The sequence below is a fragment of the Muntiacus reevesi genome, chromosome X, assembly GCF_963930625.1.
Source record: "Muntiacus reevesi chromosome X, mMunRee1.1, whole genome shotgun sequence".
NCBI classification, from domain to species: domain Eukaryota; kingdom Metazoa; phylum Chordata; class Mammalia; order Artiodactyla; family Cervidae; genus Muntiacus; species Muntiacus reevesi.
In genome coordinates this window covers 118,467,512-118,486,653 of record NC_089271.1, presented here as the reverse complement: position 1 = coordinate 118,486,653, position 19,142 = coordinate 118,467,512, and the positions used below count along the sequence as shown (strand labels likewise).

Genomic DNA, 19,142 nt, shown 5'->3' with positions numbered 1-19,142 from the left:
GCAGGTAGATTTCAGCCCCTCTCTGGCCCTTGGCCTGGTACCTTAATTCAGAGCACTACCTGAACAACTGTCTTTGGGAGCCCTGCTATCAGGAAAGAAACACAAAACGCCAAAATGCAGGGTTAGAAGGGGTTGACACTGCATGGGCAGTACATGAAGAACTCAGAAGAGGGGGAAGGAGTGTGAAGCGGAGGTGGAAATGGAACCTGACCTTGATGGCGGGGTAGGATTTTCATAGGTAGAGATTAGAGATGGATGCAGGGCAGAAAGTGGAAGACCGTAAACAGAGAAGATAATATGAGCCAAAAGGTGGAGGCAAGACAGATTGAAGCAAGTTGAAGGAATAATGGTAGTTCAGTTAACAGTGGCATAGAGTACATAAGTGGCTCTTTCCAGCTGCTTTTCATAGAAGAAGAAATCCTCCTAGAGCACGAGAAAAGTTGGCTGGGTTATATAAACACACACACACATGCATGCACATGTGTGTGTATGCATATATAACCACATGTACACATTTTGAAATCCTCATAGTAATTCTCTACTTTTTCTTTCCTGTACTCTCTCCTCTTCCAAACCACTTTCCAAGAAAGCACATATATACAGGAAATAGTAAAGATTAATAAGCAGAAAGGTCCATTAAAGAGTTGAGAGACCAGAAGGGGGAGCTCTCATGCCCTGTGATGATAGAGCCCAACAGGAAGAAGAAAATCTCTTCTTTCCAGGGGAGGATTCAGCCAGTGAAAAGCCATGGACTCTGTTTACTCAAGCCTTCCCAACTTCCCCCTCCATAAAAGTGTTCTCCTTCCCTTGGACACTGTGGTTGCAGGCCCTGAATTCCAACTCTTTGCTGATCCTGAACAAACCCATCTTTGCTGGAGAAATATCTGGCTCTCTGTTTAAGGTCAACAGAAATTGACTGTTAGACATTTACTGATCCCTTAGTTTAGAGCAACATAGGATAAAACTATAAAGGTCCAAAAAAAAAAAAAAAAAAAACTATAAAGGTCCCATATGTGACCTTGACTGCCAAGCTGGGAAGTTCTGAATTTGGTAGGAAGTGGCAGGGGGCATGGGGGCAGTGGGATACTGGACTCTATTGACTAGAGAAATGCTACTTTCAACTTGATATTTCAGGACAGTTAATCTGCTGGTATTGTTTAGAATGGATCAAAGAACCAACCTGGGCAGAAGAAGGAGAAAACAAAATGTTTTATTAAGTTACATAAAAATGCAATTATATTACCCAGACAAAACTATAATTCAAAAAGACACAAGCACCCCTATGTTCATAGCATCACTGTTCACAATAGCCAAGACATGGAAACAGCCTAAATGTCCATAGACAGATGAATGGATAAAGAAGATGTGGTACATATATACAATGGAGTATTACTCAGCCATAAAGGAGAATGGAATAAGGCTATTTGCAGCAACATAAATGAGTGAAGTAACTCAGAAAAAGAAAGACAAATACCATATGATATTACTTATATGTGGAATCTAAAATATGACACAAATGAACCTGTTTACAAAACAGAAACAGAAGCAGGGACGTAGAGAACAGACTGGTGGTTGCCAAGGGGGTGGGGGGGAGTGAGGGTTGGACTGGGAGTTCGGGATTAGCAGATGCAAACTGGTATGTATACATATAATGGTTTAACCACACAGCAAAGTCTTGCTGTATAACACAGGGAACTATATTCAATATCCTGTGATAAGCCATAATGGAAAAGAATATAAAAATAATGTATATATGTGTGTGTGTGGATAGCTGAGTCACTGTGCTGAACAGTAGTAATTAACATGACATTGGACTTCAACTAGATTTCAATAAGAAATCAATTGAAAGAAAAACTTATTTCCACAAAAAATCTGAGTTAGTTTATAATGTGGAGGAAAACAACTGACCCCAATCAGACCAGTGAAGATACTTGTACTCTTCTCATAGTGAAAATGTGTTTGTTGATCAACATATATGAAAAATGCTGTCATCAAAGACTTCATAAAGGCCCCATGAGTCAATGCTGGAAGAGCCAGTCTCTTTCCAGTGATTTTTTTTTCTTCTCAAAAGACAACCAAAACATACTTTATCTTTTGCCTACTATTTTTGGCATACTTATTAGGTGTCAGTTGCTTTATATACAGTTTCACATTAAATCCTCACAAAAACTTTTCTTATTTTTCAGATGGAAACTAGGGCTACGAGAACAGTAAGAACCTTCCCCAGCATTATCCAGCTAATAAGACACAGAGCTGAGATTTAAACCCCAAACTGTCTGACCCCAAGACTGTGTTTGTCTTACAACACAATAGTTTCACAACCCAATTAATCAAAGAAAGAAGGAAAATTGAAAGTAACCGAATTGAAGGCAAGCATAGTTTGACACCCTTAAATATGTCTTTGGCATAAGGATTATTTTGAGCTGATTATTTTTCAGCAGACACAGGAAAAGCTCTGAAAACCAAGTAGAAGTTAACCTTTTGTAAGACACATTTCCATCTATGAGAGAAATCTCCATTTGTAAGTGTGTTTCCATCACTGTACCAGGAAGAGAAAAATGACTGTAAACCCCTAGAAACTCTTATCAATGGAGAAAGCTCGGGCTTAAATCTGCATAATAATCTTACCCTGCTTACTGTGCTTTCTTGGTCACCTCCCAATGCTGGCCTTCTCCCCACCCCCAATCTTTTGCCTTAGTTGGAGACAATTTTTAAGGTGGTAGCTGGGGCCGTTGGGGGAAGTTGTTCAGATTTCTGGCTCTCTCTCATGTAGACAAAAAGTATACATGTTATTAAACTTCTGTTTGCTTTTCTCCTGTTAATCCATCTTTTATTACGGGGGTGCCAGCCAAGAATCTAGGAGGGTAAAGAGAAAATTATTTTTCCTCCCCCACAGAATCAAGCATTTTAAACTGTTATGCTCAAATAGAGACTGATTTGCATATAACCATTATATTTTGTTCTTCTCTGAACATATCAGAAAAATAGTTTCTACCACAGCTTAGGATTCTATGGTGCCATGAACTGGCGAACCATTTGATGTGCTCCTCTTGGTGCCAAACCCAAGGTGCCAATTTAGTGACTCCAACAACAATGACAGATCACTAATTGGGTTCAAAGCTCTGAAGCTTCTACTTAAGGAAGGCTCATACACGCACACACACATACACACACGCACAACACATATGCTTTGTGCTTTTCCTTTGCTCATTAATCAAATCAATATTGGAACTAATTCTTCTGTGCCTATCTATGCATCCACTTGCCCATCTAATCCTCCAGGTAAATCAGTTTGGTGTTTCTACCACAGTTCAGGGGCTGAAAGGGCTTCCCCGGTGGCTCAGTTGGTAAAGAATCTGCCTGGCACGGTTCTCTGATCCTGGTCAGCGGAGCTCAAGCAGTCATGGCCAACCACATCGTGCTCTACACTGGCGTCAAGATGCCCATCTTGGAGCTGGGCACCTGGAAGTCCCCTCCAGGCAAAGTGACAGAAGCTGTGAAGGTGGCGATTGACCTTGGGTACCGTCACATTGACTGTGCCCATGTGTACCAGAACGAGAATGAGGTGGGTTTGGCCCTCCAGGCAAAGCTGCAGGAGAAGGTGGTGACGCGTGAGGACCTCTTCATCATCAGCAAGCTGTGGTGCACGTGTCACGACAAGGACCTGGTGAAAGGTGCCTGCCAGAAGACGCTCAGCGACCTGAAGCTGGACTACCTGGACCTCTACCTCATCCACTGGCCCACGGGCTTCAAGCCTGGGAAAGACTTCTTCCCATTGGATGAGGACGGCAATGTGATTCCCAGTGAGAAATATTTCGTGGATACCTGGACAGCCATGGAAGAGCTGGTGGATGAAGGGCTGGTGAAAGCTATTGGTGTCTCCAACTTCAACCATCTCCAAGTGGAGAAGATCTTAAACAAAGCTGGCTTAAAATACAAGCCGGCAGTTAACCAGATCGAGTGCCACCCATACCTCACTCAGGAGAAGTTAATCCAGTACTGCAACTCCAAAGGCATTGTGGTGACCGCCTATAGTCCCCTTGGCTCTCCCGACAGGCCCTGGGTCAAACCCGAGGACCCTTCCATACTGGAGGACCCCAGGATCAAAGCGATTGCAGACAAGCACAATAAAACCACAGCCCAGGTGCTGATCCTATTCCCTATGCAGAGGAACCTGATTGTGATCCCCAAGTCAGTGACGCCTGAATGCATTGCTGAGAACTTCCAGGTCTTTGACTTTGAACTGGACAAGGAGGATATGAACACCTTGCTCAGCTACAACAGGGCCTGGAGGGCCTGTGCCTTGGTGAGCTGTGCCTCCCACAGGGATTACCCCTTTCACGAGGAGTTTTGAAGGAGTTTTGAAGCTGCAGGTGCCTTCCCTTGCCCAGGTGACCTGCCGTCTCCCACCTCACTTCTCTTATGTGTAGCGTAATTTGGCCCGTGTTCCTCAGTGGTGGGTCAGCGAGGGCTCGGCCAGTCTGGTGTTGGGTTGAAAGAGCAGAATCAGTAGATTAGTAGAAGTCTTTTCAGTTTTCTTTTGCCCTTCTAGTCTGGGGAACTGGGGAATATGCAACCCAAATACTCTTTTCTAAATTGAATTTACGAAATCAGAATAGTGCCTCTAACAGTGGGGTTTTGATTGCTTGGAACTGTAATCCTTTCAGCTAGACTTTTCTTTGCCTCAAATAAAAAGTGCTCTTATGAGTTTGAAAAAAAAAAAAAAAAAGAATCTGCCTGCAATGCAGGAGACCCGGGTTTGATTCCTGGGTTGGGAATATCCCCTCGAGAAGGGAATGACTACCCACTCCAATATTCTTGCCTGGAGAATTTCATGGACAGAGGAGCCTGGCGAACTACAGTCCGCGGGGTAACAGAGTCGGACACAACTGAGCGACTAACACTTCATACCTCTTATAGAGAATAAAGCCCACATGTCTGAAACTTATCATTCCTAGCATAGTATATACTTAGAATAATAACACCTCTTTAGTTCTGTATACTGTTTTTCAGTTTACAAAGTATACACTTACCACATAAATTTGTATATACTTATCACATAAATTTACATCACAGACATTCACTTTGAGCACTTTATTATTGTTATTATCATTATTATTATTATTTCCATTTTTAAGGTTGAGGAAACTGAGGCTCAGAAAGGTTGACTGACATTCCAAAGGCCACATAGCCAGTAAGTGGAACTAGTACTAAAAAACTTGTTTTTCTGTTCTATCTTGGCCACACCATGCAGCATGCAAGATTTTAGTTCCCTGAGCAGGGGTTGAACCCTTGTCCCCTGCATTTTTCTAGTTTTAAGATGAGTTCCTATTCCCTGAAACCCCTAGCTGCCTGTCCACATCTCCCTGCACCCTCTGCCCCACCCACAATGTCTGTAAACTCCTGAAGAGCATGGGCTACATCTCATGCTTTCTGGTATTTCCAAAATTCACTAGGCAGTCATTAAGTTAATTCCACTGTATTGTAAATATTTTAAATTTCTTGTATGCTAAGATGTTTTGACATCTTAAAAAATTTTTCTGGCTGGGGAGAGACAGCCCTTTCTGGGGCTAGCCATTCTTAGAGATAGAAAGAACCTAGCTGGGAGTATGTCTTTGATCTTCAAACTAACCAATCCAAAGTGGTATCTCTGTCTGGCCCTTACATCCTAGGAGACAATATTCCTCTGCCTTAATCACCCCAGGGCCAGGTGCCAGACAGGTAGGGACCACCCCTATAGCCCAAAGCCCACCGAAGTATTCAAACTAGCTCAGCAGTCCCTCTGAAAGTCCTCTGCCCAGCCTTACCTTTCCCCACTCTCCCCACCAGCACCCCTCCCCCACCCCAGAAATTCCAACATGAAGGCCAAGGCCTCTACCTTCCCCTCCCTCCTATCTCCTGCCTCCTGACCACTCTGGTGTCTTTCCCAGTAGCCCTATGGGGTGTGCTGAGCCTCCTGTGTCTAGCACCTGTGAGTATTATAAACTCTGCTTCCCCAAGTCTGTCCTATGTCTCCTCGTGTGGCCACATCTGACGAACCAGCTCATAAAAGAATATGAAACATTCACAACTTTTTCTTGAGCAACTATGGAGTCCTAAACTGTGTGCTAGGGACAGGGGATATGATGGTGAACAAGTCACACAGAGCCCCTGATGTCAAGTAATTTATAATGTAGTAAAGGAAAAAGACAAGTAAACGACTTATTACTTAGCACAGTATCATATGCATGTTAATAATGGCAGTTATCATTTATTAAGCTATCAGTGTGTGCCAGATTCTAGGCTAAGCACTAGGTATTGTCTCAGATAATCCTCAGAACAACTCGATAAAGTGCCTCTATTACTGTTCTCTGTTTATAGATGAGAAGACTGAAACATAGATCACACAGCCAACCAATGGAGGTGCCAAGATTTAAGTCTCGGTCTGTGTAACCCTTAGCCACTATGTCATGCTGGGTCTCATAGTCGACCTTACTTGTTGGATGAGAAATAAACCCTGTATAAAAATAGTACCTCTGTATTGCTTATCTCAGACTTGAGACAGTCCCGCTAGTAAACGGAAATTGTGCCTCCAGGGCTTACCCTGCATCACACCAAGGTGACAGCATTCTTGAGGTTATATTTGGACAGCTATCTCATCCCAACAACTTAAGAACAACAAAGACTTCCTTCCCTCTTCCACATTTGTCTGTCAGCAGCAGCCCATTACCAAATTGAGAGTTGGATTTATATTAATGTCATCACATAAAATAAAAAGAAATACACTTAGAACCCAACTTTAGTCCCAGGAGAGAGGCATTTTGAAAATGGAATGACTGTCGCTCATTAGCTCTCTTATTCCAAATCCATGGCCTCATAAACATCAGCGAATATTTGACAGCAATGTGATTTCTGTTGTGCATCATGATAAAATCAAGACTAATAAAACATGTGCAAAAAAACAATTCTCAACTTATTTTTTCATTGCCTTGCCTGGAGACTAAGTCTGAGTTGGCTAAGACAGAGGGGACCACACAATATTTTCCATATTTGATCTATTTTAAAAGGAATCTCAAATTTTCCAGTGAAAATGACTATTTGGAACAAATAAAAGTCACATTAAAAACCAGGCTTGATGTCTCTTTTAAAATGTCCCCTTATTTTATAGTAAAAGATAAAATAACATTAAATAACACTTTGAAAAATAAGGAAAAGTAACCTTATCCTGATCCCCACAGCCTGATAGCAACTCTGTGTGTGTGTGTGTGTGTGTGTGTCCATTGTAGCTTTGTTCATATGTAATCATGGTCTCCATAATTGCATTCATAATGAATACACAGTGTGGTATCTGGCTTTTATCTCTTGACATCATGCCATAAGTAATTTTGATATTGCTACATAGTCTTTTTAATTATCATTTAAATTTTTTTCATTGGTAGCATCAATGTTCCATAGAGTAGAGGGACTGTAATCTATTTAACTATCCTCTCATTGTTAAGCATGTAGATGGTTTCCAATCATTCACTATTTTTTTTGTTACATTGATTTTATTTTATTTTTTTTTCCATTTATTTTTATTAGTTGGAGGCTAATTACTTTACAATATTGTAGCGGTTTTTGACAAGTGCTCGGGCCTGGTGCACTGGGAAGACCCAGAGCAATCATTCACTATTATAAATAATAGAGACATGTACACCCTCTTTATATAGAGTTTTTCTCCTTACTTTTGGATATTTCTGTGAGATAAATTCTCCTAAATGGAGTTACTGAGTCAGATTATGTGGAAAAAAACTTAAAGACATAGAGCCAAGTGGATTGTTGTTGGGCATATCTCTTACTTATCCTTCAAAATTCAGCTCAAAATTTCCCTTCTTCCACTGCAAGCATAATGAATTACTCCCTTATTTGTACGAGAAGTAGACCTTGTATATATCTCAATTACAGCATTCACAGTGCAACATTTCTCAATTTATTAACTTCTTGAAGTCACAGCTTCATTGTCTGTAAAATAGAGAAATCATACCTAACTCACTATTAGGGCTATTGCCGGATTAAGTGAAAAAAACATATGTAAGCTCCTTCATCACATTGTATTGCAATTTTGTGTTTACCTGGCTGCTTGACTTCGAGCTTTTGCGGGGAGGGATAATGTTTTTGGTCATCTCTGTGTCCTCCAGTGCATATTATGGAGCCTGACACATGGAAGCATCCAACCAAAACATTTACTGAACATGAATAAATGAATGGATGTATGAATAAATGAATTTTAGTTGAAAGAAATTTACACTGCCACCAGCACTGTTAAAAAATACCATTTTTGTACTAATCTTACCAGCATTGAGTACTTATGCTTGATATCTATAAAGAAAAATATATTTAGGGACTTTCTTGGTAGTTCAGTGGCTAAAATACATGCTCCCAATGCAGGAGGCCCAGGTTTGATCCCTGGTGAAGGAACTAGATCCCACATGCCACAGCTGAAGATCCTGGTGCCATGACTAAGACCCAGCACAGTCAAACAAATAACTAAATATTTTTAAAAAGCATATCCAAGGCTATCTCCCTTCACTAATGTGAAAAATAACTACTACTTGGGGATAAGATTCAGTTTTTGCTCTACTATAGAAGATGAGGGATGCAGCTTATAACTGTGGTAGCCACTAGGCACATGCAGCTATTTAAATTTTAAATTTAAAAAATAAATTTAAAATTCATTGCCTTAGGCTCACTAGTCACATCATGTCAAGTGCTCAAGAGTCACATGTGCCTAACGGCTACCATCCTGGACAGTGAGAAAAGTTTTTGTTGATAATGCTGTTCTACAATCCAAAAATCCTTTCCTGTTTGATTTTGAAAGCATCTTATGACGAATTTGCAGTAAAATTTACTTGAAAAGTTATATTTGGCTAATTTTTTATTAAATAGATTAATTTTAAAACCAATGAATATCCCCTGACATCCACCAGCTGTGGAGTGGGAGAATATGGCCCAGAAAGTGGTCAGGAGAAGACAGAAAGATATTAAAATTTTATTACACATTACCTCAAAAAGTTAAACACAGAATTACCATAAGACCAAGCAATTCCACTCTTAGATTTATACCCCCAAAATTGAAAACAGCTACTTAAACAAATATACACACATGTACTCATAAACTGCACTATTTGCAATAACCAAAAGGTGGAAATAGCTCAAAGGTTCATCAATGGATGACTAGATAAACAAATTGTGGTATATCAAAACAGTGAAATATTGTTCAGCCAGAAAAGGGAATGAAGGGCTGATGCATGCTACAACTTTGATGTACCTTGAAGACATTATACTACATGAAAGAAGGCAGACACCAAAGGTCACATATTATGTGATTCCACTTATATGAAATCTCCAGGAAAGGTAAATCAATAGAGCAAGAATTGAAGATTTATATTTGCCAGGGACTGAGGGAAGAAGGGAATGGGGAGTTATTACTTAATGGTTAGGGAATTTTCTTTTGGTGACAAAAATGTTTTGTAACTAGATAGAGGAAGTAGTTGAAGCTGATGCTGATGCTGAAGCTCCAATACTCTGGCCACCTGTTGCAAAGAACTGATTCCTTGGAAAAGACCCTGATGCTGGGAAAGATTGAAGGCAGGAGGAGAAGGGGACGACAGAGGATGAGATGGTTGGATGGCATCACTGACTTGATGGACATGAGTTTGAGCAAATTCCAGGAGTTGGTGAAGGACAGGGAGGCCTGGTGTGCTGCAGTCTATGGGGTCGCAGAGTCGGACACAACTGAGTGACTAAACTGAACTGAACTGAGAGGTAGTAGTTACAAAACATCATGATGGTACTAACTGCCACTGAATTGTTCATGTTAAAATGGTTAATTTTATGTTATGCACATTCACTGTAATAAAAATAATTGCCATAGATGGTCCACAAAGTGAATCCTTAGCACATAGGTTAACTGTATAAAATGGGCGGTGTTAACTTCAAAGGGGCTTTGGCAGAACAAGAAAGTTGCAAACTAGGGGAGGTGGTCCTTGGAGGGTGTCTGGTCAACAGCAAGTCTCTCTGGGTAATCTGTTGAAGATGAGAAGTCCCCAGGATGTAGAGCCCAAGCAAAACACAAGCCGTATTGCTTTCAGCTGAGCTGAGCTGGCCCATGGATTCAAGAAAGTCCATCCTCTCCCTCTTCCCCTCTCCTTTTCTTCCGCTACCTAATTCACTCCAGACATACCTTCTGTGAATTTTATGGAACAAATACAGTGTCTGGCATAAGTTTAGCAGAGTGGAAGCAGTAATTGGGAGAGTAAGTAACAGGAATTTTCCACCATGGACTAGCTTTTAGCTTCAACCAGGGAAACCAGGTGATGGGACTGATCCTGGTGGGAATGAAGGGATCTTTTCTTGCTCGGGCTCCTGTACCAGTTCCTTTAGAATCTTGGATTAGAAGACAATATTAAGTTGTCCTTGGTCCTGGGTTGGATCTCTGTGTGAGCTGGGTAGCTTAATTCTATCGCCTTAATTTGGCTCCCCAAAGTTCTCCCTGGCAGTGCACTGCCCTAGCACTCAGCTCGTCCTGGCTCTGTTAGTGATTTATGGAGTGATGTTGACAAGTTCTTTCTCTTATACTGGCCTCAGTTTCCTCATCTGCGAGAAAATTGGTCTAAAAGGCCTCATTTTCATGATGTGCTGAAAGTACACTCTATTATTCATGAACTTGCAGAAGCTAAAACTCCTAATATTTTGCTTCAAGCAATCACCTAAACAAATTTGAAAGGCTGAATGGCACATATGACCATCCATCCAAGACTCCTTCACAGAAGAAAGTTTTTTATATGATTGAGAAAATTCCGTGATGCTCCTGGAGTGTCTTCCTTAAAGGACATGAATAAAGTCCTGCAAAGCCATTCCCTGTCCTTTGAAACCTAAATATGCTACTTTGTTACTAGGTGTAAGGCTCCATTGTTCCATTTGCCTTGAGCAGTCCAGACTTCCCTGCCAGCCTCCCCTGTGACCAACATCGGGCTCCCAAATAAAAGACCCACCTCATCTCGCCAATTGATGCTAAACAAAGGAGCATCTTTTAGCTTGTAGACCAGAACCAGTGACTTCAGGGAGAACAAAAAAAAAAAAAAAAGGATTTGAGAACAAGCCTGTTCAATTTTTGACCAAAACAGAAAAGATGACTGGGTGTACATACCTCCCAGGTGGAAATAAGATGACAATTGCTGTGTGAAGACTAACATGAAGCTGATGAGGCCCCAGAACGTTAAGACTCTCATCAAAATAAACCAGCTATCTGGGACTGTGAGTGAATGATGGTGAATACTGGAGTGGGTTGCCATTTCTTCCTCCAGGGAATCTTCCCGACCCAGGGATCAAACCTGCCTCTCCTATGTCTCCTGCATCGGCAGGCGGGTTCTTTTTACCACTAGCGCCACCTGGCTGCCTCAGGAAAATATCTACTGGGAAGCCTGTTTTGAGGACTGCTTGTATTCTTTGCATATTAAAAAGCAGAGATATTACTTTGCCAACAAAGGTCCGTCTGGTCAAGGCTACGGTTTTTCCAGTGGTCATGTATGAATGTGAGAGTTGGACTGTGAAGAAAGCTGAGCGCCGAAAAATTGATGCTTTTGAACTGTGGTGTTGGAGAAGACTCTTGAGAGTCCCTTGGACTGCAAGGAGATCCAACCAGTCCATCCTAAAGGAGATCAATCCTGGGTGTTCATTGGAAGGACTGATGCTGAAGCTGAAACTCCAGTACGTTGGCCACGTCAAGTGAAGAGCTGACCCACTGGAAAAGACCCTGATGCTGGGAGGGATTGGGGTAGGAGGAGAAGGGGGCGACAGAGGATGAGATGGCTGGATGGCATCACCGACTCGATGGGCACGAGTTTGAGTAAACTCTGGGAGTTGGTGATGGACAGGGAGGCCTGGTGTGCTGCGATTCATGGAGTTGCAAAGAGTCAGACACGTCTGAGCGACTGAACTGAACTGTATTCTTTGTAAAGTGTTTCCTTTTGGTTCTCTCCCTCCCCTAGAGAAAAATAACTTTCAAAAGTGTCTACCAGATTCAACTCTACCTAGAGGAATTACCCCAATGGGCCTTGTGTCCACACGAGGGCCAAAGCAGGAGGGAAAATTTGGGGTCCATGACTCACAGCAGTGACAATTGAAGTCTGAGGCCTTTAAGGGAAAGACCCCAAGGGGACTGAGTCACTCCCTTGCAGCAGTCCTCCTTTCCTTCCCAGCAGATCTGCCTTGTTCTGCTTGCCTGCAACCCTGGATGGGTCTGCACTTTGTTTTAAGGAAAGTTCCCCATTCCCTTCCAGTGCTTTCCCGCTCCCTCTAACTACAGAGTCCTTTGTGTTTTGTATTGTTGTGTTTTTTGAAGGGGTGGGATCTTAGATACCTTGACCAAGGATGAAACCTGTGCCCCTTGCAGTGGAAGTGCAGAGTCTTAACCACTGGTCCGCCAGTGAAGTCCTACAAAGTCCTTTTTGAAGCCAAGGGAGGCATTACCTTCCTGGAAGGAGTCAGGCTTCCATAAGTAAGTTCCATAAGTAAAATCTCTCTCTTTCTCTGGGTGCAACCTCCATTGCTAAGCATGGCTCTGGCTCTTTTAAAGACATATCACTCTTCACCTTCAAATAATTCTGCCCTACTAATGCAGGCGTTTCAGCCTTGTCCCCAGCTGAAGTTCTCTCTCTCTGCCCACCCACTCCCACCCTGAACATATTCCCAGGCCTTACCACCATGTAAACCTGTAATCTTTTTATGCCACTATCCATATTGGTTTATAAAACAGAGGTATGCAACACATTGGAAAGAAAAATGGCACCTGTCAAATACCAAAGCCTATGAAATGCCTGTGCAATTTCACTTTTCACCTAGTAAATATCCAATTATTTTCCAGAATAGCTCTTTCCAGAATTCAAATCTGTTTCCATTAATATTAAAAGTTTAGAGGTCTGGGAGAACAGGAAGGGGCTGATTAAAAGCAGACGGGGTTCATTATCTGGTTAATCACTCCAGCATTTCCCACCCCCATTTCCCACTCCCCCCACCAACCTCAACACAATGTTCTGCCTCAGAAAAAGTCACAGTAAGATTCTGCAAAGAAAACCTTCTCCTACAACATATTTAAGGGTGTAACTGTTTTGGAAGAGGTGAGATTGGTATCATTATGAAAGACATGTATGTCATACGATTTCACCCAGGAAAGAAAATATCTTCCAAAGTATTGTCCACCATTCTATTGCACAGAGTGGATGACCAATGTATTGGTTGAAATCAGGCTCTGTCTGAATATTAAACACTGAATGATATTTAGAGTTGGAAGTGCTCCTCGCAGATACCCTCTTTGTTCAGCAGATAGGGAAACTGAGACCCAGAGAGGGGAAGGTGTCTGCTGGAATTGCACCTCCAGATCATGGAGGAGCTTGAACCTCCAAGGTGTCCCTCTGAGGAGGGACACACAACACTGCAGGCAACGTTGGGGTGTGGGAAAAAATGCCAAAAGGGCTTGAATTGAATGAACTGTAGTCATTTCTCAGTCCACTACGTCTCCATGGGCTACATGTTAGGGGTTCATCTTTTATTACTCCCCTGAGAACTGACTCAAAGGCAAAGCCAAAATGGGTGTTTTAATGCAAAGCATATTAGGAGACCAGAAAGCTGGAGGAGGTGTTGTCTCAGGCTGCCTGGCTACACTTGGCTGGGAAGGCTTTGCTCCAGGCCCTGGGAGAGGCTCATTCAGTTGCTGATGGTGCCAGGGCCAAAGGGGAGCCAGGCAAAAGGCTGAACAAACCCAGAGCCTGCCCCTTCCTGGAGTCCAAGTCTACCAAGTAGGGCAAGTGGAGCTGGAGAGGTGGATCTCCTTTCTCGGTGCCATGGGGGTGCCCCCAAATCTTAGGGGGGTTGTGAGACTTCTAAGGTGGGGCTGCCATGCTAAGACTTGCTTTTAAAAAGTGGGGCATGGGACTTCCCTGGTGGTCCAGGGGCTAAGACTCCGTGCTATCAATGCAGGGGGTTCAAGTTCAATCTCTGGTCAGGGAACTATATCCCATATGCCACAACTAAGAGGCTGCCTAGTGCAGCCAAATAGATAAAAATTTAAAATAAAAATATAAAAGGAGAAAGGGCACTTAATTTTCAGCAAGATTTATAAAGAGCATAAAGACAAAACAAGGAGAACTGGCTGTAAAACCAGTACCAGCTAGTACCTTTTCTAGACACATGTGACTTTGGTAGTGTCAGCTCTCCTTCCAGGACTAGTCAAAGCCATCTCCTTGACCCTTGGTGAGAATGTAAAATGGTGCAACCTCTGTGGGAAACAGCATGGTGGTTTTGCAAAAGATTTAATATAGTGTTACTCTGTGAGCAAGCAATTCTACTCTGAGGTATACATACACCCAAGAGAATTGAAAGCAGAGCCTTGACCAGTTACTTGTGCACCTGTGTTCATCAAAGCATTATTCACAATAGCCAAAGGGTAGAAGGAACTCATCTCCATCAACAGATGAAAAGATAAACAAAATGTGATCTATTCACACTATGGAGTATTATTCTGCCTTAGAAAGGGATGAAGTACTGATATATACGGTAAAGTATGGATGAACTCTGGAAACATTTTACTCTGCTGGGTTCTCTCTCAGTGCCCTGGGGTGGCTGCAGAGGGCAGGCTTGACTGTACTCATAAGGTGCGGGCAGAACCTCTCAGAGCCTTTGCTCAGAACACAAGGCCCCAATACACTAAAAAATGGCTCCTGACACCTAATTTTTGATATAATTGCAAAGCCTCTGTGTGCTCCCCTGACATTTGGGGGACCAAGAATACAAGCAAAGAATACAAACAAAGGCCCATATATCACATGTCTAAAAATTTTAAATTATAAGTCAAGGCAGCAAACTATTAAAATTGTTCTATCTCTTACTTTGACAACTATAATTTATAATAAAAGCAATGAAAATGTGTCAAGTGATGGCTTTTATACTTTTGAAAGTCAGCACAATATCAAAGAGGACTGAATTTAATTACGATTGTGCATAACTGGGTGTTCTTTTGATGGGTCAACAATATTTGGATGAGTAATAACTTAAGGACATACATAATTGGAGAATTAACTTGTATTTATTCCATAAAATTTTTTTGCTTGCCTTTATTTCAGCAAAGTCACTGTATTACATGTTTAGGATCAAGATTTTTCACATAACCTGTGGAATTGTCAGTTATGGTCTAAAGCAGAGGTCAGCAAAGTTTTTCTGTTAAGGGCCAGGTAGTAAAAAGTCAAGGCTTTCAAGACCAGAGGGTCTCTGTCTTAACAATTCAACTGCCATCGTAGCTCAAAGCGCCAATAGGCACTATGTTAAAAAAAAAAAAAAAGAAAAGAAAAGAAAGGTGTGACTGTGTTCCAAAAAAACTTTATTTATAAAAACAGACAGCAAGTCATTAACACAATATCCTCCTGGCCCTTCAGGGTACTTGAGGGAGAGCTGAAGGAGGGTCTGTTGGGCATCTCAACTTCTGATCCCCTTGGCTCAGGACTGGACAGGAAGGCTTATTTGGATGAGATCCCAGAGCTCCTCCTGGGGGAATCAGGGAACATGGTCAAGGTCCCTGGTGTGTGCTCAGGCGCTCAGTCATGTCCAACTCTTTGCAACCCCATGAACTGTAGCCCGCCAGGCTCCTCTGTCTAGGGGGATTCTCCAGGCAAGATTACTGGAGTGGTTTGCCATTTCCTACTCCAAGGGATCTTCCCAACCCAGGGATCAAACCCAAGTCTCCTGTATCTCCTGCATTACAGGCAGATCCTTTACAACTGAGACACCTGGGAAGCCCAAGATCCCTGAACTCTTACCTTTATCCTCTCAGCAAGAGCTTCTGGGATGGGGGTATAATTGGATGCTAAGGAAAATAACTTTTCTCTGGAGCAGGGGAGACATGATGAAAGCTGTCTTCACTATCAGAAGAGCCATCTTGTGGATGAAAGCAAAGGCTTAATCTTTGTGACTCCAGAGCAACCAGTGAGGAGCAAGGGCAGAAAACACACACATACATGAATTCCAGCTTAATTTAAGAAAGATATTGCTAATGACCAAGTGGTTTCAACAAAGAACAGACTGGTCAGACAGTACTAAACCTCCTGGGAAGATAGTATTCAAGCGCAGGCCTTGTGTCAATCTGTTAGGATGCTTCTAAAAATCTTATTGGCCCACATAGGCAGTTGGGATAGATGGTGTCTCTAAGGATTCTTCTAATACCATAGAAGTCTATATGAACACATGGGACACAATCAAATTTAAGGCTCAATCTCATAGGTCCTAACTCACTGCATGGAATTAAAAAGTCAAATTACTGTGATGGCAGGCCACTTGGGGAGTATGTAATTTTCTTTCTTTCAGCCAACTCAACATTCTGAACATCTCTTTTCTATCATCTGATATTGTAGTCAAGGCGTGATTGTCTCCTGATGGGGGAAACAAAGGGCCCCAAAAGGTGTGACTTCCCACAGGTCATTCTGACTATGTAGGAGAATTCGAAGCTGAGCAGATTTCCTGCCACACAACACAAGTCCACTGACAGTCCACACAATGTAAACCGTGCTCCCTTGCTCTGGGAGAGAAGAGGCTCACTTGACCAATTTGAAAATTCTCTCACAGTGTAGAGATGAGTAGAAAACAGAATGTGAACTTTCCAAGTTCAAAGTCTATTTCCTACTGGGAAAATGAAACATCTGGTGTGGAATTAAATAGATGGATCCTGAGGGATCTTTGACAATGAGTTGCTTTTCTAAATCCACCTTGTAGTAATTTAAACCTACATGCATCAGAAACATATGGATTAAATGTACAAAAAGCTGGAGATTCTGTTGGACTGGAAAACCATGAGTGAATCTTAGAATGATGGAGTGGAAGGGATTTCCAAAAGACTGACAGTCTCTCCTGCCTTCTTGTTCGTCTAGATATTTTGCCTTCATGAAGGAAGAAGTGTGTAGCGAGGACTAGATGTGTTTTCAGCACCTGTTTTGTTGGGTGCCAGTTAACAAAACAACAGGCCAGAAACGAGTAGATTTTCAGCAAGATAGTCACGTGGTCCTGAAGGAGAAAGTATCCTATGGATTAACCCTGTTCTGGTGACATGCAGCTATGAGCAGTCAATGGGCCAAAGCATTAACTTGTGAACCCCATGGTCTTCTGGGAAATGGAGCAAACTTCCATGGTGCACGCTGAGTACTACAATGAAGAGTTGGGGTGGGAAAGGCAAGTGTGGGACATGCTCAAAACACAGACAGAAACCCCTCAGTTAAATGGCTTACCATTCATTGCATCTTCTAATTAAGCATCTGTGGCTAATCCATTTTTGCATTAAAGCTACCTGAAGCAAAGATGTGCCCTGCAGGCCTTATTAGCTCATGTTCTGTCTCCCTGAGTGTGTGTGTGTGTTTATGGGTGTGTCAGTGGATCACTCATCAATGGATGCTTATAAACACAGCCCGTTACCGATTCAGAAGTTGTAGGTCATTTTAGCTAAACTTTCAGTCCTGCTGTCAGCTCAGTTGGACAGAGGCTTGTGAAGCCCTGAATCTAGACTGACTCTAAGTGCCCCAGCTGAGCAGAAGCAGGCTTGGGAGAACTCAGATATTTTCTCCTACATTGCAAAGGGGCAGAAAACAGACTGGCTTCAGGAATCTGGGAGGAATGAAAGGAATTTCAATAAGAAAATTTGATTAGAAATGTCAGGAGTGATAGCTGTTTCTGAAAATCAGGCAATTGGAAATTACGGACCACAGATTGAAAAGGCACTGGTAAAATGTAAATCTGAAGTATGACTGTAGTTTTTAACTCAATGAATAATATAAATCACAAAGTATATATTTTGCTTAAATTTCTGTAACAGAAAACAGAAAAGAAATGTAAAAGCTTTAAGTGTTATGGGGAAATTAGAGGTAAATGCTTTTTAAAGTCTTTATAAAAAAATAAATAGAGTATTTATAGTGGAATATTATATAGCTATTTTTAAAAGAATGAAACCCAAGTGAAGAATATACAGGAGCTCTTTGAAAGGTTTCTGCATTTAAGTCTGAACTTGTTTCAAAATTAAAAGCATTTTTAAAGAATTATATAAATGATCATCAAAAAACATGAATGAGAAAATTCATAACAGGCGATGGAAGAAAGGGAATCAGAAGATCAAGCTGGGGACTGGGGACCCACAACCGATTCATCTGTGCTGTCATGTTTGGCATGAAATGCTGAAGAATCCAAGAATTTTATCTTATTTTATTGGCCGTGCCACCCTCGGCATATGGTATCTTAGTTCCCCATCCAGGGATCAAACTTGTGCCTCCTGCATTGGAAGCAGAGTCTTAACCACTGGACCTCCAGGCAAGTCCCCTAAGAATTTTAAATTTGAACCTGAACTTCCAGATCATTACAAAGGTCTGCTTTATTTGTCAAAGTAGGAGGACAGAACACATTTTATGAAACACTGTTAGCTTAACTTGAAAGTCTCCAGCCATATAGTATGCGGGACTCCCTTTGTACATTTGCCCGGGGCCCCACATAAGTTAGAGACAGGCTTGGCTGACAGAGAGTAGCTACTCAGTACATAATTAGCTGAATGGATATCATAGGCTATGGTTTTCATCTCAGATTTACATTTGTATCACTGAGTCTAAATGTGATTCTATTGATAAGACCTATCCACTTATTCCAAAGCAATTCATGCCAGTAATAGGGCATACCAAAGACGGCTAAAGTTTTGGTTAATCAATGTAACCTGCATACACAGAGGAAGTCCCCATCCCCCACTCCACCAAAGACACACACACAAAATTCATGATAACAAAAATTCTGCTTGATTTTACGTCTCTCACCTTCAGGGATTGTTCTAGCCGGCAACTGGGTTTCTCATCCCTACAGTATGACTCTTTATGAAATCAATCGGCACATGTGAAGTCTTTGGAAGTTTTCTCTTTTGCTCACACACAAAGGCTCTAGACAGATGGTGTCTGACTACAGATCTTCCAGCCTTCTGTGCAAAGCGGACCCTCCTGGGCTCCTGCTTGCTATTTCAACGTGTGGGGCACGTGTGGGAAGTCTGCATTTTAATAGGGTTTTTAGAGGTGGTGAGAAGCGCACATTGGCAGAGATGAGAAGAGAAGATGTTTCCA

General features: G+C 42.0%; 1 protein-coding gene across 1 annotated transcript; it reads left to right on the top strand.

The window, feature by feature from the left end:
- The first annotated feature begins 3,398 nt into the window (after positions 1-3,398).
- LOC136153644 (aldo-keto reductase family 1 member B1-like) lies at positions 3,399-4,623 on the top strand. Its single transcript, XM_065915666.1, has one exon. It carries the CDS (start codon positions 3,404-3,406, stop codon positions 4,352-4,354), a length of 951 nt encoding a protein of 316 aa, XP_065771738.1. The 5' UTR covers positions 3,399-3,403; the 3' UTR covers positions 4,355-4,623.
- The last annotated feature ends 14,519 nt before the right edge of the window (positions 4,624-19,142 follow it).

Excerpts from the sequence above, each read along its gene's own strand:
- LOC136153644 (XM_065915666.1), top strand. The coding sequence starts at position 3,404 with ATGGCCAACCACATCGTGCTCTACACTGGCGTCAAGATGCCCATCTTG.